Source organism: Meles meles, chromosome 19, assembly GCF_922984935.1.
Source record: "Meles meles chromosome 19, mMelMel3.1 paternal haplotype, whole genome shotgun sequence".
NCBI lineage: Eukaryota > Metazoa > Chordata > Mammalia > Carnivora > Mustelidae > Meles > Meles meles.
In genome coordinates, this window is record NC_060084.1 from 43662971 (window position 1) to 43683178 (window position 20208).

Here is a 20208-nt window from a genome sequence, read left to right on the forward strand (position 1 = left end):
TACTTGACAGATAGAGATCACAAGTAGGCAGAGAGGCAGGCAGAGAGAGAGAGAGAGGAGGAAGCAGGCTCCCCACTGAGCAGAGAGCCTGATGTGGGGCTTGATCCCAGGACCCTGGGATCACGACCTGAGCTGAAGGCAGAGGCTTTAACCCACTGAGCCACCCAGGCGCCCCTGGTTTAATACTTTTAAATGGTTAAATATTTTACATATATCTTAAAAGTTGTAATATTAACATTTCTTAACATAGGCCAATCTTTCGATATTTAAGTTCAGCCTTTTGTTTCATTGTAGGTCCATCCAGTTCTTTCTTGATTAGATCACACATACAATGTGAACGCTATTATTTCTAGTTTCAGTTTGTTTAAAGTAGAACAAGATCCTAAAGTGTTCAGCTTTGTTTTTATAGAAATGATTGTCTTAGTTGCTTGCGGGGATAAGAACTGGCATAAACAAATTTGGGACAAATATGGCTGACTTTTTGTTTATACAAATCGTAAGATTACAGCTCAGTGTTCATGTGGTAGTATCCAAGGTGAGAATATTCAAAATGCAAAGTCTTGATTTGGCATGTCTTCTAAGTATCAGGGGCATATATAAGCGTGTCCATTTCATTATATCCATGTTGGGAGTGTTCTGTTTTTTAATGAAAACCTTTAAGTTTTATAGAAGGAGTTGTTTTATTTTTTAAAGATTTTATTTTTTTTTTATTTTTTTATTTTTTAAAGATTTTATTTATTTATTTGACAGACAGAGATCACAAGTAGGCAGAGAGTCAGGCAGAGAGAGAGGAGGAAGCAGGCTCCCCGCCGAGCACAGAGCCCGATGAGGGGCTCGATCCCAGGACCCTGAGATCATGACCTGAGCCGAAGGCAGAGGCCTAACCCACTGAGCCACCCAGGCGCCCCTAAAGATTTTATTTTTAAGTAATCTCTATACCTGAAGTGAGGCTCAAACTCACAACCCCGAGATCAAGAGTCACATGCTCCACCAACTGAGCCAGACTGGTTCCCCATAGGATGAGTTTTATAACTTGTTCTGCTTTGTGATAATAAAGAGTATAAAAAGGTAGGAAAATTTATGAATAATATGTAAAACAAAATTGAAAATGTGTTAAGAAACAAAGAACAAATTACTGGGATAGAAAGTAAAGGATATAAATTAGATGGAATCAGCATGGGTCTGATTTTACCTAAAGGATGAAAGGACCCCAACTATGTGGAGAATGCAAGTTGGCAGTTCTGGGAGATTTAATAGCCAGTGAAAAGCTCTAAGAAATAGAAAGATTATGGCATATTTTAGGAGCTGAAAGGAGGCTAGTGGGATAGGAGTATAGGGAACAGAGGAGACAATGACAAGGTGATACGGTAAACAGAAGCCATGTTAGTCATGATAAGATGTTTGTACATTATTTTATTTAAAAGGAGTAATCATTTAAAAATTTAAGGGGGTACCTGGGTGGCTCAGTCTGTTAGGCATCTGCCTTTGGCTCAGGTCATGATCCCAGGGTCCTGGGGTCGAGTCCTGCATTGGGCTCTCTGCTCAGTAGGGAGCCTGCTTCCCCCTCTCCCTATGCGCCTCTTGTGCGCACACTCGCTCTCTCTCTCACTCTCTGTCTCTCAAATAAATAAATCTTTTCATAAATAAATAAAAATTCAAGTAAAGATTCTCTAACTGCCTCAAATACATGATTACTTTAGAGGTTTTTAGCTCATTTCAACTGAGTTTTATTTTCTATTTTTTTTCTATTACAAAGTTTTTATTTGCTGGTTTACTTTTTCTAGAATAAGAAGATAGCATGTATTTATCTTGTTTTCTTTCAGATTTAGAATCCAGATATGACACTAAAAAGTTATTTCAAGAAAAGGATATTTATGAAATGAATTTATCTCCGTGGGAGATAATGGGAAGAATTAGAAGTTGTGGCCTTGAAGACTCCTTTATCAGAAAAGATTATAAATATAAAAAGTTTGAGGGACAAGAAAGTCCTCAAGAAGGATATTTCAGGCAAGTGAAAAAAATGCCCACTTACAGAAAACTCACATCTCTTACTCTATATCAGAGAATTCATAATAGAGAGAAACCCTACGAATGTGGGGACTGTGGGAAGGCCTTTAGAGTGCGCCAACAACTTACTTTCCATCAGAGAATTCACACTGGTGAAAAGCCCTATGAATGTAAAGAATGTGGAAAAGCTTTTAGACAGTGTGCCCACCTTAGTCGACATCAGAGAATTCACACTTCTGACAAACTCCTCGAATGTAAAAAATGTGGAAAGATCTTTACATGTGGTGCAGATCTTCGAGTACATCAGAGAACTCATATTGGTGAGAAGCCCTATGAATGTAAGGAATGTGGGAAGGCCTTTAGAGTGCGAGGACAACTTAATCTCCATCAAAGGATTCATACTGGTGAGAAACCCTATGAATGTAAGGAATGTGGGAAGACCTTTAGGCAGTACGCACACCTTACACGACATCAGAGACTTAATATTGCTGAGAAGTGCTATGAGTGCAAGGACTGCGGGCAGGCTTTTTTGTGTAGTACAGGGCTTCGAGTACATCACAAACTTCATACTGGTGAAAAACCCTATGAATGTAAGGAATGTGGAAAGGCCTTTAGGGTGCGACAACAACTCACTCTCCATCAGAGAATTCACACTGGTGAGAAACCCTACGATTGTAAAGAATGTGGGAAGACCTTTAGTCGTGGCTATCACCTGACTCTCCATCAGAGAATTCATACTGGTGAGAAACCTTATGAATGTAAGGAATGTCAGAAGTTCTTTCGTCGTTACTCAGAACTTATTTCGCATCAGGGTATTCATATTGGAGAGAAACCCTATGATTGTAAGGAATGTGGGAAGACCTTTAGACTGTTTTCACAACTTACTCAACATCAGAGTATTCATTTTGGTGAGAAACCTTATAAATGTAAGGACTGTGAGAAGACTTTTAGACTGCTCTCACAACTTACTCAGCATCAGAGCATTCATACTGGTGAGAAACCCTATGACTGTAAGGAGTGTGGAAAGGCCTTTAGACTTCATTCATCACTTATTCAACATCAGAGAATTCACTCTGGAGAAAAACCATACAAATGTAAGGAATGTAAAAAGGCGTTTAGACAACATTCCCATCTAACTTACCATCAGCGAATTCATAATGTAACTAAGTAATTATAGGAAAGCCTTCTAATGTGAATTTTGTATTAAAGGGCATTAGAAAATAAATTCTAGGGGAAGTTATTGAATATAGGAATCCCTTTTGCCTCATGCTTAGAACTAAGCTAAATAAGAGGGTTTTTTTTTTGAAGGAAAGGATATATTAATTTCATGAATTTGTAAAAGCCTTTCCTCAGCATTAAAAACCATGTTAAACTTCAGGAAATTTGTTCTAGAAAGAAACTCTTAAAGGAATAAATATAGGAGAGCTTTTGATCTTATCTATTGTATCACATCTATTCTTCCCATCTGTATAAAATACCTATGGAGGTTGCTAGGGCACTAACTCATCCCTAAAATGATAATTGAAAGGAAAGTCATTTAGCCTGCATTTCCTATTGAACTGTATTTTAGGGCAACTAGAAGTTGATGAGCTAAAATTTTTTATTAGAGTTTAGCAGCACATAATGAAATAGTGGATCTAGGCACAATTCTCAGTAGAGGTTACGACAACTAGATACCTGTCAATTGATTTTAATCTCATGAAAAGTAGGATAAAACACTTTGTATTCCCAATGATTTACAATAAAGCATATGCATCTTGCCCCAAAATATTGAACCTGAATCTAAGCATCAAGATCTAACACCCCCTTTAGAGAAAATTCAGGGAGCAGAAGAACATGACAGAAGAAGAAGCAATTAAACTAATCTAAAATGAGGGTAATTCTACAAGAGGAATGACCTAGCTTCTCAAGCAATAAAATGGCATTGAAAAAGGGGAAGTGGAACTCTTAGATATTAAACGAGTCTGAAGAAATGCATACCAATCAAATTAATGAATTAGATTCACGATGAACAAACATGTAAAGACATTTTTATGACAATTGGGTAAATGGGAGTATTGACAGTATTAGGTAATATTTAAAAATTATGTTTTTCTTAGGTGTGATAATAGCATTGTGGTTACGTAAAAATGTTAGAGGTAAGTTTATACACAAGACGATATTGATGTCTGGAACTTTTAAAAAATGCTTATGCAAAAGAAAAATTAGAATGGATAACTTGTTTGTCAGTGATGGTAAGATGAGTCTTGGGTACATGGTTTTTGTTTGTTTTTGCTATTTTCTCTACTTTTATGTATTTCAACTTTCCCATAATATTATTTTAAAGATAAAATTAGCTATGGTATTATAACCCAATTGAAGTAAATGATTTTTAAAAAATTACTACATAACAAAATTTGTGGATTTTGTCAAAGCTCTGCACATTGGTATATTAAATATGCTATATCATCTTTGGGAAATAAAAACTGAGGGTCCAGATTTTATCTAGTTAACCTGTTACTACCTCTGTTACCATGTCTGTCCCATAGTACTTCATATGTTTAAAGAATGAGTTTAAAAAGCAGTTACTACACCTAAATGTGGAAATTAATGGACTAGACCTTCATCTAATAAGATAGTTACCAGCAATATGTTGAGCACTCAAAATCGAGCACTTGAATTGTGGCTAGTTTGAATTAAAATGATGGTAAAGTGTAAAATACACATGAGGTTTTGAAGATTTAGGGTTTTGTTTTGTTTTTTTAAGATTTTATTTATTTATTTGACAGAGGTCACAAGTAAGCAGAGAGGCAGGCAAAGAGAGGAAGGGAAGCAGCCTCCCCACTGAGCAGAGAGCCCGACACAGGGCTCAATCCCAGGACCCTGGGATCATGACCGGAGCTGAAGGCAGAGGCTTTAACCCACTGAGCCACCCAGGCACCCCTGAAGATTTAGTTTTTTAAAAAGAATGTAGTTTGTTTTGTTTCTCGCAGAATTTCTCTGTTGTGATATCCAGTGGGTTGCATTATTACATAATACAGAACCCAGTTTAAGTGTCTTTCTGCTCCTAAGTAGCATGTTTGCATCCTGAGGTCTTTCTACCCCGGGTCATTCTCCACATCCCCACCCTGACCCCAGCCCCCTTCATGAAAGATAGCCAATGTTTACAGCTGAGTAGATTTCTCAGACTGTTTTTAGCCCGGAGATGTTTTGGGATCCCAAGTCCCTTTCATTTTGTATTGTTTTTGTCCCATTAAGTTCAAGCTAGTTGTCTTAACAACTGTATTTTAAATGAATTGTTTTAGGGTTCACTCAGACAAAAGATTAACAGGCTCTTCTTTGTGTTGGGCTCCCTATGAGGCCGATGTGGAAAAATGACTTTGAGATTCTTAGAAGCCCTGCTATTTCACAGAAAGGCTAAGTTAGGTTTATCTTTATTCTGAGGCTGCATTTTTAGGACAGCACCATATATTTGATTTTTTTTACTCCTCTCAGTCCCAATTAGAACTTTGAAAATGCTTTGTTATCTGGAAACACTGCCAAGGAACCCTCTGTATTTCCTTGAAATTCTACTTGAAATATTCACTAGTTGATATAATGAGTAAAATCTGATTTTTCTCTTTTCCTGTGTTATGATGAATTATCTTCATGAATTTCCAAACATTGGCTAAACCTTACATCACTGGAATAAATTCCATTTGTTTGTAGTGCATACTTCATAGTAGTACATAAATATATTGCTGGATTTACTGTGATTGCTATGATGTGCTAATATTTTGCTGAGGATTTTTTTTTGAGGATTTTTGTATCACTGTTCATGAGGAATACTGGTATACTGATCTGTAGTTTTCTTTTATTCAATTGTCTTTCCCTCATTTTGCTAACATGGTGATGGTGGCCTCAAAATGGGTTTCGAAGTATTGCCTCCTTTCAGTTTCTGGAAGAGGTAGTGTAGAGTCATTAATTATTATTTAAATGTTTGGTAGAATTTTCCAGTGAAACCATTTGGGCTTTGAAATGGACTGAATGTGTCTTCTCAAATTCATGTTGACATGCTAACCCCCAATGTGCTGACAGGAAGTGGAGCCTTTTGGAGGTAATTAAGTGATGATGGTGGATCCGGCCTGATTGAGATTAGTCCCCTTATCAAAGGGATCCCAGAGAGCTCTCTTACACTTTTCTGTTATGTGAGGATACAAGAAAATGGCAGTCTTTATTTTGGAAGAGGATTCTCACCAGAAACTGACCATGCTGGCACACTGATGTCAGACTTCCAGCCTCGAGGATTGGGAGAAATTTGTTTATAAACCACCCAGTCTATTGTGCTGCATTATAGCAGCCCAAAATCAGTAAGACAGGAACTGGTACCTGAAGTGGGGTGTTAATGTAACAAATATCTAGAAATGTGGAAGTGGCTTTGGAATTGAATAATAGGTAAGGGCTGGGAGAGTTTTTTAGGTGCATGCAAAAAATAAGGACATACGTACCGATTTTGGTGATACCTAGAAAAGAGAAAGAGCTGAAAAGAAAACAGTCTTAGAGAATACATTATTGACAGAATGTGGATGGTAAAGGCAAGTACTAATGAGGTTTGGGATGGAAGTGAGGAACATGTTACTGGAAGCTGAGGAAAGGCGTTTCTTTTTATAAAGTGACAAAGAACTTGGCAAAATTCTGTCTAATGTTTTGTGGGAAGTAGAACTGAGTAATGAAATGAAAGTAGAACTGAGTAATGAAAATGAAGGTGTGGCTTGACTCCTTGGCTCCTTGGCTCCCTGGCTGATTAAAATGCAAGAAGAAAGAACAGATACTTGGAAAATTCTTAGCTGAATAGTTAAGTGGTATTAAAATGCTATTAAAGTGAGGGCATTGATTGGGAAAGAATGGAATCTTATAAGATGGCATGGGGGCAAGTGGGAAGGCTCTGATATAGCTGGGACTTTGAGCTCCTAAATTCTGAGTCGTCTTTACCAGTGGAAGCAGCCTCATCAGCAGACGTGGCCTTTCCATTCCTAGTGACAGTGGAATCGCCACCCACAGTGGCATCAGTCTTTACATTCCCATCTTATGGAATTAACTATTCATTGCCTGAAGAAACTGTAATGACCTCCCTTTGAGACAGTGGCCATGCAAGGCAATAGAAGCCCCCACAACCATCCCCTTTTCTTTGCAGACTAATCACCAGACTCAAGTCCCAGCAGGCTCCTAGAAGTGCAGTGTGAAGTGTGACCCATGAGGAGGAGTGCTGTAGTCCAAAAGAACTACTTGAGTTTCCTAATTTATCCAGACAAATCCGGGAACAAGGGTGGGAATGGATATAGTGTATGGTATTACAGTGGAAGGAACATGATTGGAAATTTGAGCAGTAAAATCTGGGGAAGGGATAGGTGGATAGACCTCTGAATCAGGGCAAAATTTGAAGATTCCTGTGTCCCATATAAATAAGTGACCTCAGCAAAGGAGGATTTTAATAAGTAGATGGAATGGACTGTTCTGTAGCTAACAGCTTTCCCCCACAGCCACCCCTGTCATTGTCCGATGGGCTTGTGAACAAAGTGCTCATGGTGGCAGGGATGGAGATTATGCATGTGATCAGCAACATGGACTTCCAGTAACCAAGGGTGACCTGGCTATGGCCATTGCTGAGTGTTCAGTCTGCCAGTTACAGAGACAGACACTGAGCTCCCCAGTATAGCACCGTTCCCTGGAGTGTGCAGCCAGCTACCGGGAAGCAGGTTGATTACATTGGACCATCAAGGAAGAAGCAGCGTTTTGACCTTACTAGAATAAAAACTTACTCGGGGTGTGGATTTACTTTCCCTACATGCAAAGTTTCTGATAAAACTACCATCCATGGACTTAAAGAATGCCTTATCCACTGTCATGGTATTCCTCATGGCATTACTTTTAATCAGGGAACTCACTTCATGGCAAAATAAGTGCACAGCAGTGGGTCCATGCTGATGGAATTCACTGATCACTTTATGTTTCCCAATAATCTGAAACAGTTGGCTTGGTAGAATGATGGAATGACACTTCAAAGATGCAATTATAGCACCAGCTGGGTGTCAAAATCTTTGCAGCCTGAAACAGCATTCTGGAAGTCTATATGTGCTCTGAATCAGCATCTGATATATGGTTGTTTCTCCAGTATTCGGAATTCATGGATATGCTGTCAAAGAGTGGTGTGAGATAACAGAAAATAGATATACTGGTCTTTGCTCCTGGTTCCTGGCACAGAGCTTCTAAAACTTGTAATTTCCTAAGTAATAACAATATGAGCAACTCTTGTTCTAATATTTGGTCTTTCACATTGTTGTTGACACAGGGCTCCTAAAACCTTTGTGATTTCCTAGGTGATAGTGGTGTCTTTTTTCCTAATAAGTCAACTCTGAGTGGGCTACTGGATGACTTTCAGATGGGGACTGGTCCTGGAAGAGACCAAACCATGATTAGAAGCTTGGAATTTTCAGCCCTGCCCCTTTCCCTTGCGAAGTAGATGGCCGGAAATGGGGTTAATGACCTATTATGCCTAAATGATGAAGCCTCCATAAAAATAAAAATACCCAAACTATAGGGTTCAGAGGGCTTTTAGGTTACAAACATACCCCACCAAAAGTGTGATGCACCCCAACTCCGTGGTGACAGAAGTTCTTGTGCTTGGGGTACTTTAAGACTTTACCCTATGTGTCCTCTTCATCTCACTTTTCATCTGTACTCTTTATCATATCATTTGATAAACTGGTAAATGTATTTCCCTTGGTTCCATGAGCTACTCTAGCAAATTAACTGAAACAGAGGAGGTCATAGGAACCTTCAATTTGTAGTCAAATTGGACAGAAGTTGTGGGTAATTTGGACACCTACTACTAGCGATTGGCATCTGAAAGGGTGAGCAGTATTGTGGGACTGAATCTTTATCCTGTGGTATCTGACATGAACTCCAAGCAGATAGTGTTAGAATTGAGTTAAATTTGTAGTACATCCAGTTGCTGTTGTGGAGAATTACTTGGGGGAAAAGACTCACCCATGGTGATCTGAAGTGTCAGAAGTGAGTGTTCTATATGAGTAGTAAAGGAGACAAAAAGAGAAGAAACACACAGTAGGGGAAAACTGTAGGTTTTCCTTTACAGAGGGAAATGGAATAGCATCACTCACTGTTACCCCTTAGTGACCCACTAGCAAAATTTTTGCTTTCTGTTCCCATGACTGGATGCCCTGCTGGCCTAGTGGTCTTAGTTCCAGAATGGGCACTGCTTCCATCAGGAGGCACAACAATAATTCCAGTGAACTGTAAGTAAAGACTGCGACCCAGCCCCTTCAGCTTCCTCATACCTCTGAATCAACAGGCAAAGAATAGAGTTACAGTGTTGGCTGGGGTCTTTATTCCTGACTACTAAGGAGAGATTGGACTACTCCACAATGGAGGTAATGAAGAGCACGTCTGTAATACAAAGATCCCTTAGAGCTTCCATTAGTATTACAATAGCCCTGTGATTAAGGTCAGTGGCAAACAACAACCTGTTCCGGTCAGGACTACTAATGATCCAGACCCTTGAGGAATGAAAGTTTATGTCATTCCACCAGGTGAAAAAACCATGGTCATGTGACCAGTTACAGAAATGAGGAATGTAATTGTCATGAGAATTCCTTATTTTGTTAAGAATGAACGTGTGGGTGCTTAGCCTTGTATTCTTCCCTTTCTTATTACCTTATCATGTAACTTTATATCATAATATTCAAGCATTGGCTTTATATAAGCCAATTAGTGAGTTTTGGGTTGTAGATAGGATGGTTGTATCATGGTAGGTGAAATTATGACCTTGTTAATGTTTTTTTTTAAATATTTTATTTATTTGACAGAGAGAAATCACAAGTGGGCAGAGAGGCAGGCAGAGAGAGAGGAGGAAGCAGGCTCCCCGCGGAGCAGAGAGCCCGATGTGGGGCTCGATCCCAGGACCCTGGGATCATGACCTGAGCCGAAGGCAGAGGCTTTAACCCACTGAGCCACCCAGGCGCCCCCTTGTTAATGTTTTTATTTAGAGATTAATTATGGGTTAATGAGAGAAGTATGAGTGCCAAGTTGACAAGAGGTGATAGTTAAATTCATGTGTCAACTTGACTGGATTAGGGGATGCCCAGATACCTGGTTAAACATTATTTTTAGATGTGTCTCTGGGGGTGTTTCTGGATGAGATAAGCATCTGAATCAGTGGACTCAGTAAAGTAGGTTTGGGTCTAGTGTGTGGACATCATCTAATCTATTGAGGGCCTGAATAGAAAAAAAATGTGGAGAAAGGGGGAATTCTCCCTTTGTTTTCTGCCATATTGCTTAAGCTAGGACATCTTGTCTAATCTGCCCTCAGAATGGGATTTACATCACTGGCTCCTCTGATTCTCGGTCCTTCAGACTCAGACTGAATTACACCACTGGCTTTCCTGGGTCTCCCCCAGCTTGCAGATGGAAGACCATGGGATTTCTCAGTCTCCAAAATCACCTGAGCCAGTTTGTCATAATGAATCTCCTTTTGTATCCTATGGGTTCTGTTTTTCTGGAGAACCTTAATACAGGCCTAGCGATTTCTTCTTCTGAAGATTGTAAATTATGGATTTAATTACTTTTGTAGTTATTGGACTATTCATCTTAGATGCTTTGGTAGTTTAAAATCCAGGTCGGATAATTCCAGTATCTGTGTCATCTTCCATTGGGTGTCTGCTGATTGTGTTTTATCACTTGCTTTGTTATTTTCTCTGGTTCTTAATATATATTTTTTGTAATCCTGGGTACTTTGGATTTTATTTTATGAGTCTCTGATTCCCATTTATTTTTTAAAAGATTTTCTTTATTTGAGAGAGAGCGAGCATGGGGAGGAGAGGCAGAGGGAGAGGGAGAAGCAGGCTCCCTGCTGAGCCAGGAGTGCAATGTAGGACTGTGGAAGCTGAGAAAAATCAAGGCCATCCCATCTCAGGTTTAGCCTTAGCATAAGTGCAGACCTTATGTGCCCTGTGCCCAAGGGCTGAACTTTTCCCTACTTTGCTTTAGTTCCAGGAAGCCCCACCCTACTTTAGGAAGCCCCACCCTGCTTTAGTAACAGGAACCCATAAATACCCCTGTCTTAGTTAAACTCGGGGTCCAAGTCCCTACTCCGCTGCGTCGGGTATACTTGGGCCCAAGCTTAAGCATGTCTTCTCGGGGTCCAAGTCCCTACTGTGGTGTGTCGGGTATACTTGGGCCTGAGCTTAAGCTTGTCAAACCCTCGTGTGATTGCATCGGTGCTTGGCTCTTTGGTGGTCTCTCGGACGTGAAAACTCGGACACAACAGGACTTGATCCCACCTGGGATCATGACCTGAGCTGAAGGCAGACACTTTTTTTTTTTTTTAAAGATTTTATTTATTTATTTGACAGAGAGAGATCACAGGTAGGCAGAGAGGCAGGCAGAGAGAGTGAGAGGGAAGCAGGCTCCCTGCCGAGCAGAGAGCCCGATGCGGGACTTGATCCCAGGACCCTGAGATCATGACCTGAGCCGAAGGCAGCGGCTTAAACCACTGAGCCACCCAGGCGCCCTGAAGGCAGACACTTAACCAACTGAGCCACCCATGTGCCTCTCTGATTTCCATTTAAATCAAGTTCCTGGGGGGTGCCTAGGTGGCTGTCAGTTAAGCGTCTGACTCTTGATTTCAGCTCAGATCATGATCTCAGGGTAGGGTTGTGTGCTTAGCGTGGAGCCTGCTTGAGATTCTCCCTCTGCCTCTTCCCCTCCCACCACAACCATCCTACCTGCAACCTCCTCCTCCCTGCTAGCATGTGTGCTCACTCTCCCTTAAAAAATCAATTAATTGGGGCACCTGGGTGGCTCAGTCAGTTAAGCGTCTGCCTTCGGCTCAGGTCATGATCCCAGGGTCCTGGGATCTAGCCCCGCATCAGGCTCCTTGCTCAGAGGGAAGCCTGCTTCTCCCTCTCCCATTCCCCCTGCTTGTGTTCCCCTCTCTTGCTATCTCTCTGTCAAATAAATAAAATCTTTTAAAAACATCAATTATTTGGGGAACCTGGGTGGCTCAGTGGGTTAAAGCCTCTGCCTTCGGCTCAGGTCATGATCCCAGGGTCTTGGGATCGAGCCCCACATCGGGCTCTCTGCCCAGCAGAGCCTGCTTCCTTTCCTCTCTCTCTGTCTGCCTCTCTGCCTACTTGTGATCTCTCTGTCAAATAAATAAATAAAATCTTTTAAAAAATCAATTAATTAATCAAGTTCGTTATTCAAATTTAGGGTGGTAGACAGGCTCCATGCACACACAACATCTGAAGTTGCCCACCAGCTGGGACGAAAACAGGTTATTCCTGGGACGGAGGGTTCTATTCAAACCACATAGTCTCAGCAGGTTCCCTCCAACACAGTGGCGGAGCTGCCTTATTATTGCTGGGGCAGGATGATGACTATTTTAGCTCTCTGGCACAGACTCCATAAATGCTAGCATCTATTCATATTATAGAAAGTGCAAAAGGTCTTTATCTTTTATACTGTGATTCTTTTGGTTAAGGATGGAGACTGAGAATTTCTTTCTTTCTTTTTTTTTTTTTTTTTTTTTAGATTTTTTTTTTATTTATTTATTTGACAGAGAGAGATCACAAGTAGGCAGAGAGGCAGGCAGAGAGAGAGAGAGAGGGAAGCAGGCTCCCTTCTGAGCAGAGAGCCCGATGTGGGACTCGATCCCAGGACCCTGAGATCACGACCTGAGCCGAAGGCAGCGGCTTAACCCACTGAGCCACCCAGGCGCCCTTTCTTTTTTTTTTTTTAAAGATTTTATTTATTTATTTGACAGAGAGAGAGATCACAAGTAGGCAGAGAGGCAGGCAGAGAGAGAGGAGGAAGCAGGCTCCCTGCGGAGCAGAGAGCCTGATGCAGGGATCGATCCCAGGACCCTGAGATCATGACCTGAGTCGAAGGCAGTGGCTTAATCCACTGAGCCACCCAGGCGCCCCGAGAATTTCAATCAGTATTGTGAAATTATAGTCAGTCAAGCAAATTCATTTCAAGAATAAGTGCCCACACCATTTCTTTGAAGGTGGTTTTTACCTAGTATAGAATTCTAGTTTGACATTTTTCTTTTAGTATGCTGAAGATCTCATTTCGTTCCTGTGGCTTTAGGTTGTTGTTTTGGAGATATCAGCTGCCTTATCTTTACTACTCTTTTAAAAAATATTTATTTATTTATTTATTTATTTATTTATTTATTTGTGACAGAGAGAGTGTGCATGTGCCAGCGGGGGTGGGAGGGAGAGGGAGAGAGAGTCCCAAGCTAACTGCAGAGCCTGACATGGGATTTGATCCCAGAGCCCTGAGATCACGACCTGAGCTAGAATCAAGAATCAGACACTAGGGACGCCTGGATGGCTCGGTTGGTTGAGCGACTGCCTTCGGCTCAGATCATGATCCTGGAGTCCCGGAATCCAGTTCCATATTGGGCTCGGCAGGGAGTTGCTTCTCCCTCTGACCCTCCCACTTCTCATGCTCACACTCTCTCTCAATAAATAAATAAAATCTTAAAAAAACAAAAAAGAATTTCCTAAAAAAAAAAAAAATCAGACACTTAGTCAGCTGAGACACCTGGGCACCCCACTGCTCAACACTTTTAAAATTTTCTTTTTCTTCTTCTTCTTTTTTTAAATCTTAAACAGAGTTTTCTTTGTATTTATTCTTCTTGGGCTTTTGAGAACTTGGAACTATAGCCTGATGGGCTTTAGTTTGGGAAATTTTTCATCTATATTTCTAAAATATTCTTCTGTCCCATTCTTTTTCTTTTCTCTTTTTGTCTCTTCAATTGCATGTGTTTAAAACCTGTTCATTTTATTTTAAATGACATGTAACTCTAAATTATTATCTCCACTTTAAGATGATGAAACTGGACCCCAAAACATAAGTTGTCCAATGAGATGTCACCATCTCACGCACATGGTGAGTTTTTATAAGAGCTGAGATTCACATCTGAAAAAGTTTTACAACAAAGCCCACTTTAAAAGTTGTGAAGGAGGGCGCCTGGGTGGCTCAGTGGTTTAGGCCACTGCCTTCGGCTTAGGTCATGATCTCAGGGTCCTGGGATCGAGTCCCGCATCGGGCTCTCTGCTCGGCAGGCAGCCTGCTTCCCTCTCACTCTCTCTGCCTGCCTCTCTGCCTACTTGTATCTCTCTCTGTCAAATAAATAAATAAAATCTTAAAAAAAAAAAAAGTTGTGAAGGAGGGAGGGAGGGAAAAAATTATGACTGAATATCACCTCTCAGTTTCATGCATTCAGTGCTTTACATCTCAGTAATTCCTCAGGAATACTGTTCTTCAATAGTTCTGTAGAATATATATCATCATTATTGGTTTATGGCATAATCTATTACTAAACTGGTGACCATAATTTGTTTAACCGTTTATTAGGTATGTTTATTTCTTTTTTTTTTTAAAGATTTTTATTTATTTATTTGACAGAGGGAGATCACAAGTAGGCAGAGAGGCAGGCAGAGAGAGGCGGGGGTGGGGGGAAGCAGGCTCCCTACAGAACAGAGAGCCAGATGCGGGGCTTCATCCCGGGACCCTGGGATCATGACTTGAGCCGAAGGCAGAGGCTTTAACTCACTGAGCCCCCAGATGTCCCTAGGTATGTTTATTTCTAATTTATATGTTATTCTCTGATAATCCTGAGTTATGTATCATTATGCATTTTATAGTTCTTTCCCAATGATACTTTCCTAGAAGTTGAATTTATGAATAATTGTTATACATTTAATAATTGCTCACAATATACCAGACTGTATGCTAGTGTATAGGAGATACCAGCATTAAAAATGTAGTTGCTATCCTTTGGATATTCATACTTGAGCAAGAAAGATGTAATCTTCATAGGGATAAATCTGAAGTAGGGTGTGATAAAGGCCTCCAGAAAAATTAGATGGTATACCTGTGAAGATGTGCATGAAAGACTTTCTGGCAAGCTGCATCTTAATTTAAATCCATAGGCTTTCAAAAAAAAAATCCATAGGCTTTCTAGAGGTGAATGGATTTATGCAGAAAGCTACATGCCTTACACCTCTTACTAAAATGACATTAGATGCAAAGGGAGATTATTAGGATAAGATGTTTGAAGAACATTTTGAAGAACATTATGTCTAGAAGGTATTTGGAAGCAAACCCATTTCAGGAAGAAATGGGAAAAAAAAGTAATGAATCCTTTATCGATACATACATCACTCAGGAACTTCTAGACGTAATTTCCTATGTAGTAATCCAACATACATCTCAATCTGGGTGGTGGTCACCCTCATATACACACAGGTGAAAAATAAGCTGTATACTCAGTGTGCTTTATACACTTTTGGGGGGTTTTATTGTCGTGATTTCTCAGGCATTGACTGTGTACTCCTTCAGCTGGTACAGCTGCTACTTCAGCTGCTGCTGCTTGGTCTTCAGTTTCTTCTGGTCATTCAGCAGGTACGTGTCTTCTTTTTTTTTATTATTAAGATTTTTATTTATTTATTTGACAGACAGAGATCACAAGTAAGCAGAGAGGCAGGCAGAGAAAGAGGGGGAAGCAGGCTCCCCACTGAGCAGAGAACTTGATGTGGGGCTCGATCCCAGGACCCTGGGATCACGACCTGAGCCGAAGGCAGAGGCTTTAACCCACTGAGCCCACCTGGGCGCCCCAAAGCACCTGTCTTCTTGAGCCACAGATCCAGGGGTTTGTACTTTCTCTTGTAGAATTTCCTGAGGTTCTCTGTGTCTGGTTGATGACAGTGAGAACACAGGGGTTAGATATGGAGACAACTTGGATCTTGGAGAGCTTGGAGGCTGTGCCTCCTGTCACCTTGGTGCTCTTTATTAGGGACAGCTCCATCTTCAGGTCATACAGCTGTTGAAGCAGCTTCCTCTTGCCACAAAAGTCTTCAACAGTAATCTTGGCCATGTCTGCACAATCCACTGCTGCCACTGAGGGAAAGAAGATGAGGCCCTCTATGCACTTTATTGTGTGTGTATTATACCTAAATTTAAATAATCAAGTGGAAGAAGAATGAGACCATATGGTAGTTGCCTTTTTATGTCTCTTTTAAGTATAACCTAATGCATATGTGTTATGGGCACCTGGTCCTTCAACAAGGTCTGGTAATCTATGGTGTGTTTTTTTGTTTGTTTGTTTTTTGGGTTTTTTTTTTGTTTGTTTGTTTGTTTAAGTAATCTCTATGGCTTGACCTCAGACTTGGAGATCGAAAGTTTACCAACAATGCCAGCCAGGTACTTCACACTGTTCTTAATCTCATAGCAGGGTGTGATAGATTAGGGCTTTGACCAGGAAAAGGGGAAAAAAAGGACAAAAGTATTTATTTTTGTCTAGAGATAGTGGCCATGATTTCATCCTCTGAATACTAAATGAGATTGGTGACCCCTGAGAGCTCTGGAAGCTGTAATCCTGGTTAGGAAAAGGGCTGCACATGGGTAACGTGTAGTTTAGCCACTGCCAGGTGTGGTCTGTGCAGTTTTCTTAGTTCATATGTGGAAAAACAGGCAGTTTCCCAAAACTTTAAAGGAGCTTCTAACATGGATGGTATGGTCCCTCCTAAAGCCTGGAAAAGGAAGTCTGAACAGTCTGGTCACAAGTGCAGCTCACCATCCCAGAACAGAAGACTTCTGGAAATCCTGTTAAAGTGCTGACTTTTGCCTTAGTGCAGGAGAACCTCTGCTAGAGTCCATCTGTTTTATATCAGAGTTCTCTGGAGTTTGAGGAAACTGTAGAGATCTCTAAATTCCTGCTAATCTTCCCAATGTCTATATGAAGGTGGGGGTTGGTTTGGAAAAAAAGAAAACTGGACATTTTATTAATTCCATGGCAAATCTGGTCTCATTTTTTCCTCCTTAGGGATATGGCTTCCCTGGATTCTAGGCTCCTCATGTAGATAAACTCCAAGAGGCACTGTTTGGTTCTTGCAATTCTAAAACTATGGCTCAAGTAAGTTGGTTTTCAACATTGAATTCTGGTTATGTGAAGAGTTTAATTTTTTACTCTGAAACTTCTTTATGTCCCACAACAGCTCCCCAGTTCCTCCCATTTTTAGAGGGATCTCATCCAGGTCCCTCCTATGTGCCCCAGTTTTCTTAAACTTCTCTTCATCAGCGTACTAAAAAAATCAGCATATCCTCTATACACGGTCTTTGGCCTAGAGCAGAGATGGAGCAAAAATGAAGTCCCTGGGGTGCCTGGGTGGCGGGTTAAAGCCTCTGCCTTCGGCTCAGGTCATGAGCCCAGGGTCCTGGGATCGAGCCCCACATTGGGCTCTCTGCTCAGCAGGGAGCCTGCTTCCCTTCCTCTCTCTCTGCCTGCCTCTCTGCCTACTTGTAATTTCTGTCTGTGAAATAAATAAATTAAAAAAATCTTTATAAAAAAAAATGAAGTCCCTTCAGAGATACTTGACCATCTCTTGTCCGATCTCCATTTGATGATGAGGAAAGGATGATCTCATTTGACTGCACACGGAAAAGTTGACTGGCTTCAGTTTAAGTATGTGGTGAAATCTCAGGCTTTGTGAGTCCTTTAATGGTGGGTGTGGAAATGATTGGAGCCTGCTTATAGATTGGTAAAGGGGTCTCTCCTGGGGATCCTGAGACATGAAAACCTATAGCAGTGTTCATTTTTTATCTGAAGAGGTACAGATTTCAGGGACACATTTGTGACTGGATTAACCTATAATAGTATTCTCTGGCTCAGGCATGAGAAATTTGGGGAGAAATGGAAAATGGAGTAGCAAGAAAGAATATACGGTAGGATGCTTCTAAAACAGCTTCCAGGAATCATCCCTGCCTCCAAATATTCACACCCTTTTGTAATTTCTTTTAGTGTGGGTTAGATTTAGTGGCTTGCTTCTAATGAATAGAACATGGCAAGAGTGATGGGATTTCACTTTTGATATTAGGTTATTAAAGTCTGTAACTTCTGTCTTGCTCACACATTCTGGTTCTTTGTGCTTTCTTGCTCTGATGAAGTAAGCTGCCTTCCTGTGAGCTAAGGATAATCTCTGGCTGACAGCCAATGAGGAACTGAGGCTCACATTCCAATAGTTATGAAGACTGAATTCTATCAATAACTGTAACAGAGAACTTTGAAGCAGATCCTTCCCCATGTGAACTTTGGCATGACTGTGGCCTCAGCTGACACCTTGATTGCAGTCTGTGAGAGATCCTGAAGATGAGGCCCAAGCTCAACAGAAAACAGATTTCTGACCTAAACTGATTTGTTGTTATTTGAAGGCATTAAACTTTGGGACCATTTATTACATAGCAATAGGTAACAGAGAAGATCATCCAGATAATTACAGCAATAACACCGAGGACAAATGTCCTGGGGCCATTTTAGAACTCTGCCTACCACGCTATACACATCACACAGAGGCTATCATCCAGTTTCAATTTCTTTAAGTTAGAACAACCTAAAGGAATTTCTGAAGCAATCTGAGGGAGAAGTCATTCTTGATTTCTATGTTTCCACCAACATTCTATTGTTGTCCTATATACACGTGATTTGATAGCAATGTTTTTTAGCAACTGTAATTATAACTAGGATTTCCAAAGATTTTAGCTTGCTTTATTTAGGTCGAACCAATTGTCTTTTCACTTTCATAATTATTAATAATTATTTTTTTAAAGATTTTATTTATTTATTTATTTATTTATTTGACAGACCGAGATCACAAGTAGGCAGAGAGGCAGGCAGACAGAGGGAAGTAGGCTCCCTGCTGAGCAGAAAGCCCGATGTGGGGCTCGATCCGAGAAGCCTGGGATCATGACCTGGGCTGAAGGCAGAGGCTTTAACCCATGGAACCACCCAGGTGCTGTATTAATAATTATTAAATATGGCCTGTCACTTGTTTTGGTAGGGTCAATGACCTCAGAAAGTTTCTACATTTTAAAAAAGATTTTATTTATTTATTTGACACAGAGAGAGAGATCACAAGTAGGCAGAGAGGCAGGCAGAGAGAGAGGGGGGAGCAGACTCCCTGCTGAGCAGAGAGCCTGATGTGGGGCTCGATCCCAGGACCCTGAGATCATGACCTGAGCAGAAGGCAGAGGCTTAACCCAGTGAGCCACCCAGGCGCCCCAAGTTTCTACATTTTTAAGTGGGTGAAAAAAATAAAAACAAGAGTATTTTGCAATATGTAAACATTATATGAAATTCAAATTTCAGTGTCCATAAATAAAGTTTTATTGGAATACCGTCACACTCACTTGTTTACATATTGTCTATGTCTGCTTTCATGCTAGAATGAGAGTTGAGTAGGTGGGACAGAGAACATCTGGCACACAAAACCTAAAATATTTTCTAGCTGGCTAAAGAAATTTTTGCTACATTCAACCATAAGGACTCATCTCGGAGACTTAGGTTGACAAAAACATGCCAGACACATATCATTACACTGACTGCATTCAAAGGAAGTTTAAGAATACACAAAAGCAATCTATGGTGTTAGAAGTCCAAATAATGGTCACTTCTAAGTAGAATCAATGTTTACAAGTGAACATTCTGGCATCTTGGAAATAAATGTTCTCCATCTTAACCTGTGTGTGGTGATTGCTTGTGCATGCAAAAATCATAGAGATGTATGTGTAATATTTGTGGAGTTCCTCTAAATTATTCCTCTTAAAAAAGACAAAGATGGGGCGCCTGGGTGGTTCAGTGGTTTAAGCCGCTGCCTTCGGCTCAGGTCATGATCTCAGGGTCCTGGGATCGAGTCCCGCATCGGGCTCTCTGTTCAGCAGGGAGCCTGCTTCCCTCTCACTCTCTCTGCCTGCCTCTCTGCCTACTTGTGATCTCTTTCTGTCAAATAAATAAATAAAATCTTTAAAAAAAAAAGACAAAGACGGAATTTGCATTTTCTCTCTTTTTTATAAAGATTTTATTTATTTACTTATTTGAGAGAGAGACAGAGAGCAAGAGCACAAGCAGGGCAGAGGCAGAGTCAGAGGGAGTGGGAGAAGCAGACTCCTGGCTGGGCAGGAAGCCCCTACAGGACTGGATCCCAGGATCCTGAGATCATGACCTGAACTGGTTAGACACTTAACCAACTGAGCCACCCAAGCACCCCCATCCCCCTTCATTTCAATATAAAACTCATTTTTTCTAATTATTTGCTAGATGAAATTATTTAAGTTTCCCCCCTCTAAATCTTGAAAGGAAATTGCTGCTGCAGGCTGCTCTGT

General features: G+C 40.8%; 1 protein-coding gene and 1 pseudogene across 19 annotated transcripts in view; one reads left to right on the forward strand and one right to left on the reverse strand.

Moving 5' to 3' along the window:
* Positions 1 to 20208, forward strand: part of ZFP30 (ZFP30 zinc finger protein) — a 54903-nt gene that overhangs the window by 12923 nt on the left and 21772 nt on the right. For 18 of the 19 annotated variants that reach the window (XM_045988703.1, XM_045988695.1, XM_045988700.1 and 15 more), the window contains one exon: positions 1824 to 3980. In XM_045988703.1, coding sequence (XP_045844659.1) covers positions 1824 to 3178 — 1355 coding nt within the window. In that variant the 3' untranslated portion in view covers positions 3179 to 3980. Of the gene's footprint in view, positions 1 to 1823; positions 3981 to 20208 lie in introns of those variants that run through there. The other variant, XM_045988715.1, reaches the window with a different exon arrangement.
* LOC123931565 lies at positions 15367 to 15928 on the reverse strand (annotated as a pseudogene).